At 38.1% G+C, this 10,283-nt stretch overlaps 1 protein-coding gene across 1 annotated transcript; it reads left to right on the plus strand.

Moving 5' to 3' along the window:
• Positions 1 to 37: 37 nt before the first annotated feature.
• On the plus strand, positions 38 to 7,890 carry HRSP12 (heat-responsive protein 12). Its single transcript, XM_010577067.1, has 6 exons — positions 38 to 126; positions 3,869 to 3,974; positions 4,526 to 4,580; positions 5,458 to 5,526; positions 7,124 to 7,179; positions 7,583 to 7,890. The coding sequence occupies exons 1-6, from the start codon at positions 62 to 64 to the stop codon at positions 7,643 to 7,645; spliced, it is 414 nt and encodes a 137-aa protein (XP_010575369.1). The 5' UTR covers positions 38 to 61; the 3' UTR covers positions 7,646 to 7,890.
• The last annotated feature ends 2,393 nt before the right edge of the window (positions 7,891 to 10,283 follow it).

The following is a 10,283-nucleotide window of genomic DNA, read 5'->3' on the forward strand; positions in this document are numbered from 1 at the left end:
GGGCGAAGGGCAGCCGTTGGCGGGACGCTGTGGAGAGGGCAGGAGGGGGCTGGCGGCAGCTATGGCCTCGCTCGTGAAGAAAATAATCAGCACTGCTAAGGCTCCTGCTGCGATGGGTCCCTACAGGTATGCCTTAGCGAGAGGGAGCAGGTCGCTGGAGGGGGGTCTGTCAGGCAGCCCTGGGGGCTGCGGGGGGGGTCCCCCCCTCCCGCCCCGAGCGGGGACCGGTCTCCTCCCCAGTAACCCCCCAGGGACACCTGAGGCCCTATAGCGCGAAGGGGTCTGCAGTGCTAGCGGCACACTGCAGCCTGACTGGGGCGGCGGGGAGTCCTGATCGCTTTAGGTGAGGTTTTTAAAGCGTCCCTCAAAAAGCCAGTTTGGGAAAATAATTCCGAAATTAGTGGTAAGCACTGAATGAAAAAACCGCAAGAATAATTCCTCTCAAGGAAAAAATGCTTGCCTAGAAGAAGGCACGTTGCATAGGGAAATGAGCAGCGAATGCCGACTCTGGAGGCGACGGAAAGCGGAGGCTGAGCCCGACCCAGGACGTGCTTTGGCAGTTGGAGAGTTCACTGCATGGGAATTGCAAATCTCTTCTTATTTTGAACGTGACTGCCAGCAGGTTATAAATGCTTTTCGGTCTAAAAACTAACTGCTGTAAAAATATATAAGACCTTGTTCAACGTTTTCACAAGTAAGTTGTTGCAACAGTTCCAAATGTAATTTAAAACCCAATTTTAAATTGCATAAAGGTTTCTCTTTGCTATTTGGGTATGAAAAAAATGTTCAGTAACTATAGTAGACTCTCATAGCTAAGGTACTGAGGGATTTTTACCAGGGCATTTTCTAAGAATTTTTACTTCTGCGTTCAAGCTTTGTTTTCCCAATATAAACACAGATTCTGTTGGTTTAAACTTTTCTACTGGTAGCATCTGAGAGCCTTCCAGGTGTGTTTTTGTCTCCACTACTTTGAAACTGAACTTCCTGAGCTTCAAACTGTGTGTTCTTTATAGGAATTATAAAGAAAGAGAAATACGAAGTGTAGAAGCAGAGAGACATGACATGAAGGTTAATTTCTGTAAACAATAAACTATTGGTGGATTGCAGCCAGGGGGCTGGCATTGCTTGTAGTTAGGAGAACATCTAACACATGGGAAGGCAACAATTCTTCAGTTGCAAACAAATGCCACTGGCCTAGCCTTCAACATAGCTCTCCACTTCTGTTGTGGATTAACTGCACTCCAACATTTTGTGCTTATTGGTAGTTCTTGATGAAATACTGCTTATTGTGCAGCCTGTTAATTGTATGATGGGTCTAACATCAGTAAGTTTATCACTAACTTAGTTTATCAGGTTTCAGGAAACTTGTCAAAGTCCAGTAAGCAAAAGTTGTACAAGAAATAACTGCTACATCTCTGCTGTGGAGTCTGAGCATGGTAACAGAGGAATGAGGGCTTAGTATGGAATGAAGAATTGGGATGTATGGGCTGCATTCCCAGTTCTCCTACAGCCCTTCAGTGTGATTTTTGGTGACCTATTTTTACTGTGGTTTTGTATTTTCTTTACTGCATCCAATTTCCAGTACCTTGAGGTGGGTAGATAGATATATAAAAAGGCACATATATGTGAGTATGTATGTGTATATGTATCTCTAATGCTTTTAAACTTTTTTAAAAGGCACAGCAGAGATGCTGTTCTTGTATTTATCAATAATCATTTCTGTAAAGAAGATCCAATTAACTTTGCAGTCCTTGTCTTTAAAAAAAAACGTGCTTCTTAACACCATCTCTCTGATGAATGATGTCCTTCTAACATCATAATGTCCATCTAGTTATGCACTTAGGTATACTGAAACCTGAAAGACTTCAGGCACACAACTCGGATCTCTGCTGAATCAGAGATTAATGAGTAACTATGATTGACCCTAGTTATAGGATACATCGGCAGTTAAAACATGATTGGGGTTTGTGTAGTTGAAGTTTCTCTGAGCTTCACTCATGCATTTGACTGCAGTAGAAGTATATGCTTTAGCTGGTAAATTGTTAATAGTCTCAGTGAATGGAGGATTCCACTAGTAAGCATACCAAGAGAAGGAAGTTGAGGAGCAGAGAAGGAGATCCAATAAGACTGCTGCAGATGTTGATCTGGCAGTGGTATCAGAAGGCTTCAGCTTGTTTTTTTCCCCAATTATTTGTGATTTAGGACTGTCAGAAGGCCTCTGTTGTGATAAATGTTTCATTGTGTCATTTGCTTATAAGAAGCAGTACAGGACAATGTCTTTTCTTAGAGAGCTCATACCTTCTCGTTGCATGGTTCTCTGCACTTCAAATGGAAACGGAATTTTGTGGCCTGAGGGCCTATGCCTCAAACAAAGCAGGACATGGTAGAAAAGAAAATAACCAAACACACATACTTCTTTAATTTTCATACACACATTTTCTATCAACAAGACTGCATCAGCTAGAAAACTACTTCATTCACTAGTTTCTGTTCTTTAAATGGTGTAGTTTTGTGATTTACTCCAGTTTTGTTAGTTGATGATAAAGAAAATGATGACCACGTAAGATATTTTACCATATCAGATAAATTACTGGCTATTTTTCCCCTTATGAAATTACAGGAGAATGTAAGTCAGGGATAAAAGGAAAGATGGGAGTGATGGCACTGTTTGGATTGCCTAACTGTAATCATTTTACGGACTCCCTAAATTAGGTTGGTCCCCTGTGAAGTCAATGGATTGAGATAATCCAACTGAGTCAATCTCAATTAAGAGATGTAATAAAAATTTTCTCTTTCAGAGTCCCTTTCTTTTTCCATTGACATTAAAGGGAAGCTAACCTCCTAATTTAGGTAGTTCAGGAAGGTGCCTAACTCTAGTTTGTGTAACTTGAGAGGCTTGTTGAACTGTCAAAACAATTTTCTTGTGGAATGGGAAGAGATAAGAAAAACAGTGTTAATACACTGCAAACACTTTCAAAAGAATATTTCTCTAATTTCTTTGCAAAATATTTTTAATCACCAGTTGAAGAGAAGTAAATTATGTCTCTTGCATAATATTTGCTAGGTAGTTTAAGTCTTTGTTTTAATCTTTTAATCTCTTTGTGGTAATTAGAGACATTAATAATTGCCAACTCTACTTCAGCAAAAACACACCTGACATTTATATAAAAATGTTTTGTGAATTCTGCATTCTTCAGAATTAACCCAGCCAGCAGGTCATTCAGGTTATTTGGTGAGAGGAGAGTGATTGTTCTGGAATGGAGTGATCAAGGTGGTGTGCTGACTGGCCAATTTTGTGACTGGAGGAATGCTGCCAGAGACCTAGTGTGTAGTACTTCACCTTACAGCTGTAACTCATTATCATGGTGCCTGTTTGAGAAGAAAAATGTTAAATTTTCCAATCAGCCCTCTTTTTGATTGTTTTTTTTTGCCTTCATTGTTCTGCAGCTGAGATGTAGATGAAAGGTATTGTCTACTTCTCAAACTAGGATGGAATGTTTATCTGGGCAGGTGCAAAAAATGTGTTTATTTACTCTGCCTCCCCTCTGTGATATCTGCAGTGTGGAAGCTGTGTAGCTCAGTTTAATGTTTTGTTGCTGCGCTTATACCTTGTGTCTTTGTGAGAAAAAAAAGTTTATTTCCTAAAAAAATGACCTATGCGCTTCCCTAGGTGGTCTAATCTCACCTCTCCCAAAAGCATAAGGAGATTGAATGTATGACTGTGTGTACAGACTTGTGCGTGCATAACCTCAGTCCTCTATCTGTCTGAGGTATTATAAACTACTGAAGAAAATGTGAAATGTGCTTTCAGATAGTTAAATGTTTTGATGGAGAAACATTAAACCTAAAATGTCACTTGTGTTTTCAGTCAAGCAGTGCTGGTAGACCGAACGATGTACATTGCAGGACAGATAGGTATAGAACCTTCCACCGGCCAACTTGTCTCTGGAGGGGCAAAGGAAGAAGCTAAGCAGGTAAGATATCTTCTAGCAATAGACTTGTAATGGAGTTGGCATGTGCTTAGTTAGACATGGACTTATGAGAAATTGAAGAGATCTAGAGAGCACATTTCACATCCTCCAAGATGAAGGAGAAGCAGGAGGAAGTCCTTCCATCCTAACCCTGTCATTTTCCACCTGAACAACTTGGAGGTCAGGTGAGGAATCTGTATTTCATGTAGGAAAGTAGGAAAGGATCAGTGTTTGTAACAGGTTCAGATCCCAGTAAAAACCCTGTCTTGACTCGGGGGAAGATTGTTCCCCCAGCAGCAAAGAGGTGGTGTGAGGTAATAGGATGAGGTGGAGCTGCATCATGCATTTACATCTAATAAATGGTTTAATATTTGTGGTTTATTAGAAGCTCCCTTTTAATTTTTTACTTTGCTTACCCACTGAGGACTGTTGAAGATTTGCTGGGTGAACTTATACCATAACATGGATATAGCCAAGTTACAACTCATATATACATACTTACCTAAAGACAACCCTGCTGATAGTGAAAAGATTTTTGTCTCATTTTTCTTTAGGCTCTAAAAAACATGGGAGAAATCCTGAAAGCTGCAGGCTGTGACTATGGCAATGGTAAGTGCTGCTGTGATGGTGGCAAACAAGTGGTTGTTTTTACCTGGATTTAAAAAAAAAAAAGTGACCTTTAAAAAATAAAAAAAAAAGCTGTTTGCTAAACATTCAATTGGTATCAATAGCTGGAAGAAACAAAAGGAATCATGAGTCTGGGTTAAAAAATAAAAGAAATAAATCAACTTGCAAGTCTTTGTGATGGGTAGGGTATCAATGGAACACTGCCTTTCACCAAAAGTTTCTGCTCATGGTACTAATATTTTAACTCTAACTAGGGAAGCTCAGGTATAGACAGAGCTGCAACTGACTACAGATATTTCAAGCACCCTATGCTTTGCTCTAGGTAAAAGCAGGTTTCTATCTATGGTGTTAGTATTCTAGGCACTTTCAATACTTTTTCGGGGGAGGATTCTAATAGTGGAGCCAAACCAGGATTAATGCTGGCTTGGGCAGCCATGGGTAAAAAATTCTAGCATGGACTATATTTTCAGGCCTTTTAGGGACTTTTTTGGTAGCAGATATTACATATGATATAATCTATTGCCAACAGTTGGCTAAGAACAGCTTTTTTAATAGACCTTCTTATCAGTTGTGTGCCTCTTGGAAGAATTTGGCTTAGAATGAAATTTAAACCACATATTTTCAGATATGGTCAGGAATGTCTAATTCCTTAAAGTTTTATTACATACTAGGTATTTGGATTTTTTAGGTGGTTCTCTAGGTAGTAGCTCTAGTGATCAATATCCATTTGCAAAACTTTTCAAAATGCTTAGAATACTTGAGGGAAACTTATGAAATAAAAGGAAGAAATGCACTGAAGATTTTGAACTTTTATGTACAAGTCAGAGGTCTAAAATAACTGCAGTTATGTAATTTCTAGTTGTGAAGACTACAGTTTTGATGGCAGACATGAAGGACTTCAATGATATTAATGATATTTACAAACAATGTAAGTAGATCTTTTGTTTCTGTTTTCCCGGTATGGCTTGTGGAACAAATTATGTTCACAGTAAGCAAAGTGTTTTAATGACTCAGATGATGTAGTTCCAGATTCTTTAAGATTCCAGTAGAAATAAAGCAATTAAAAAAAATAAAATTTAATTTGCAAGCACCAGATCAAGCATAGCCTAATTTCTTGTGAATTTGTGTCCTACCATCCCACTAACTCACTGTCATGTGAAGATCAGCTCCTACTATCCCTATAGATTGATCTTCCATGCCTTTTTAACTTGATAGATGCTGTGTTGTCCCTAATATAATTCTACTGTAGGCAGCCTTCAAATGCTTAATTTCAGATTTTGTATCTCCATTTCTTTAACATCTATTTGTATCTTTGAATGATTTGTGGGTTATTGTTATGGGACAGGGCTCATTTTTATACAATGGTGAGCCACATTGCTCCACTTAACAGAAAAACAGAATAATGCTTGCTTAATAAAACTGAATGTAGACTGAAAAAGGTGATTCCAATGAGCCATATTGTGCAGAACAATTTGGGCAAGTATGCACAGAAGTTCCTTATTTACATGGCTTTTAATTAGATAGCAACATCTGGTCTTGAATGAAGTCTTTTATTGATGAGCTATCAACACAATCTTCTGCATGTCAAAATGGAATTGTGTGTGTGTTTAAGCAGCCTAAAAACAGACCAGCTGGATACTTAGTTACTTGTTGCCTCCTACCTGTAGTTCAAGAAAGCAGTTGCTGCTGTTCTTTGGCTGGACCCTGAAATTACTATTTCTAAGTTTAGTGTTAACTTTCACTAGTAAAACTTCAATTTAATTATGCAGATTCCTTGGAAGTGTTCAAGGTCAGGTTGGATGGGGCTTTGAGCAACCTGATCTAGTGAAAGATGTTCTTGCCTGTGGTGGGGGGCGGGGGGGTGGTGTTGGACTAGATGATCTTTAAAGGTCCCTTCCAACCTGAACTATTCTATGATTCTATAAATTCAGCTCATATATCCTTACCAATACCCCCCCGTTCCCACCCACACCCCGTTCTTTTAATATCCTTGAGTGCCAGGCCTAATTGGGAATGGAGGAATAGGTCAAGGGCCTATTTTTCCTCTGCCTTCCCTTGATATAAGTAAGGCTGGCCCCCTGTTGACTTTATGCAAACCTGGGATATTTGCTTATGACTCTTTTGGCAAGGGCCTGTTTTTCCCTTTTGCTTTTTTGTGAAAGAGCCCTCTCCCACTCCCTGGTGTTTGCAATTGGATGATCACCATTTTGATTTAATCTTTCTTTTTCAGCCAAGTTGGTGTTAAGGCCATGCAGTGTCAGCAGAATGCAAGTTATCACTGGCCACTAGATCACAACTGTAGCTGGCTTCTTGGTGATGAATGGTAGCTTGCTGAGCTGTTAGAGAAGTCAGTGACCAAAAAAAAAAACCAGCAAGGGGGAAACGATAGCTGGCACAGAAGATTATTTGTCTTGTAGCCTTGAACCTAAAACTATTCCAATGACTGCATTTTATACAGATTACTTTGAACTGTGTTTTATCAAGCAAAGTTAAGTGATTGGTGGACGTTTCTGTTTAAATTACAGTTTTCAAGACAAACTTCCCAGCCAGAGCAGCCTATCAGGTTGCTGCTTTGCCCAAAGTAAGTGTCACTTTTCTGCCTACAAAAAAAAAAAAAATTCTGAAATTCCTTACTTCTGAAGCATTCTAACAGCTTTTCTTATTTTAATGAAGACTCTTAAGTATTTAGTTTTTTTCTAAGTATACCAGTCTTATTCCCACATATAAGAGACCTGAATAGGAAAGATACATTTCTTTATGGTGGAAGAGGGCTACAACACTAGAAATAAGGGGTTATGATACTTAAGTAAGAGTAAAGTGAATTTTCAATATTACTTAACATTGCTAAATTAGATTATACTTCTGACAGTTGTATTACTCCCTCAAATGTCACTCTGTTCTTACAAGCTTGTGTTATACATCCAATTGCTTCATAAAATAGATATATTAAATTCCTAGTTCATTTCTTCATTGTTTTCTCACAGGGTGCCAGAGTTGAGATTGAAGCTATTGCTATTCAGGGACCCCTCCAAGATGCTTCAGCCTGACTATAAATAGAGACTGAATATCCTATGACAGCAGTTTTAGATTTAATACTTCTCCCTTACATCCTATTCCTACAATTGACTATCAGCATTTACATACAGTTGAAATCTAAACTTACTGAGGATGGGTGCTTTCTTCTGGATTGTGGCCTTGGATCCTCTAAAATAGGAATTTACAGTGAGTTCTCTGCTGGCAAACCCTGAAACCTCTGGGAGTCCTGCTAAAATCAGCTGAGCTTGATTGCAGGACAGGGCCCTTACTTTGCGACGCTGACTGGATATTCAGGTATTAAAGTACATGTTTGGGTGGATGTATGACAGTTATACTATGGGTGATCTGGACATGGAAAACTGTAATGATTTGTAATAGTAGGTCTTTAGTAACAATTTTAAATAAGAACAAATTACAGAAATGGGAAAACAGAACACTTGAATTGTTTAGTGTATGTCTTTTGTGTTTTGGGGAATTTTGCTGTCTTTGTTTCTGAACTGTCTTAAGCTCTTTACAGAATAGATTACTGTTGGGACTCACATTTTTTTCATATGGAAGTAATTGCTTAAGAAATTTAATATTAATTTCAGAAAGAAGAAAATTATGCTTTTCTGAAGTAAAGTGCTAACTTTATAAATAAGCTGTAAATTGATCTCTGCCTGTAACCTTTTTCATAATCTTTTTCATAGCAGTTTGACTATCTTTTGATTTAAAACAAAACAAAACAAAAAAAACCAAAAAAAAGTCCTGTTTAATGAGAATAAATGATAATTGCATCTGTAAAACCGTGTTTGTCTGTTCTGAGAACAAACTTTTCTTTTCCTGATTATGCTTTGGTACTTCATTACAAAAAAATCCCTATATTGCTTATTCAATAACAAATAATTCAACCAAAAGAATAGGTTTATTATCTATCTCCTAATAGCTAAGGATGAAAATAATCCTCCAAGACAGGAAGCTTTCAGCTACTGTGGCTTTACAGTTCTTGGCATTTTTCTCTCTGCCATTAAGGACAGAAGCATCTGCTTGATGGGGTGATTAAGCAATACTGAAAAATCAGACTGGTCATGCTAGTAAGTTATGCCACCCCTCTGCATTTATCTTCTAACCAGGTAGAAATGGATGCCGTGTTTTTAAGGAGCTAGTTTGAAAGTTGGCTATCTCATTGTAGAGTTGATTCCCTGTCTTCCCACAGCCATGTGACTAAGCACAGTATTGGTTTATTCAGGGGGAAATGAGCAGAAATTCTTTTCTGTTATAGTCATCTGCCTCAACCATCTTTGTTTTGCTCTCTTCTGTGAAGATGGCTGTCCAGTTACGTGTGGGATGCTACTGTCCCTGTATCTTCACTTTCTTTGTGTAGCAAGTAAAAATAGCAATATACAGCAGCTTGGAGAATGTACCATTTCAGTGGTAGAAACAAGTACCTGCTTTATCAAATGTACTGTGAGAGGGAATCCTGTAGGCTGCTCCTTCCACAGGCTACTTTGTTCACATATAATTACTTTGCTGGCATGTATTTCACTTATTTGTAGCAGATCTAAAGTTCACCTTCTCAGATTTCAGTAGTGTTGAACAGGAGGTAAGTTCAGCCTTGTATAATCGCTGCGGTTATCCCTTCTTGCCTCTCATTTTTCACTGCCTTACTTGTGCTGTGCTGCCTCTTTGTCAACCTTGAACCTAACACTAGATGGCAGTTTTGATACTTTTTTTGTGTGCTGACTTGTCCATTTGCTGATGCAAGTTCTTCACAGAACTCCTTTGGGTGACCTCACTGGTACAAAGGGGTGTGAATACACCATTCCTTTCCCCAGTAAGGTACAGTCTGAGACTGAAATGTAAGTGAAACACCTGAAAAAAATGCATGCTGGATGCAGCTAACAAGACACAACATGTTACTTCCATTAAAAATGTTTCTATCAATAAGTAGGTACCATTCTGCAAAAAGTCAGCAACTAAAATCCCCTCTTAGCTCTATGATTCTTTAGCTTTTAGCTGGGGACCAGCTGCACAGTTTCTTGAATGGCTCGGCTTTAAATAGGTATTCTTCAGGTACGGGGATTCTAGAATGACTGAAATAAACTCACTTTTTCAGCTATAACGTAGCAGTTCTCAACATAAACGATCAGCCTTCCTTAGAGAGATTTAAAACTTTTATTTTTTTAAGCAGAGTTATATTATTTGATTCTATTTTTTAAAACAAAAAGGCTAAACCCCATAATTCTCCAATATGAAAAACAAGTATTGTGGGTATCTCTTAGGTCTTAGTTCAGCAAAGTACACAAATATTTAGTAAATCCCGTTTTAACTAGAGATAAGTTAAACTTAGCTTTTTTTTTTGTTTGCTAGACTGAGCCGCTAGCATGCAAAATATGAAGATGTAATTCAGCTTGTGGCATACTAATTTCACCATTTAAAATTTGTTTCAATTGCATGTAACTTAAAAAAAAAAAAATCCTTTATTTCTGTGAAAGTAAAGTAATACTTAAATTTGCATGTTCTACCAGGTGTTTCTTTTAGTAGTTTTTTTTTCTTCTTCAAATGATTGTATTCTCTACAGGTTAAACAGTGCAAAAATAAAGTTCAGTACCTAGTTTTATTAAATATTTGTTCTCTGTTAAAGCACATAACCAAAGTTAAACTGCCCTA

The sequence above is a fragment of the Haliaeetus leucocephalus genome, unplaced genomic scaffold, assembly GCF_000737465.1.
Source record: "Haliaeetus leucocephalus isolate CR32 unplaced genomic scaffold, Haliaeetus_leucocephalus-4.0 Scaffold555, whole genome shotgun sequence".
NCBI lineage: Eukaryota > Metazoa > Chordata > Aves > Accipitriformes > Accipitridae > Haliaeetus > Haliaeetus leucocephalus.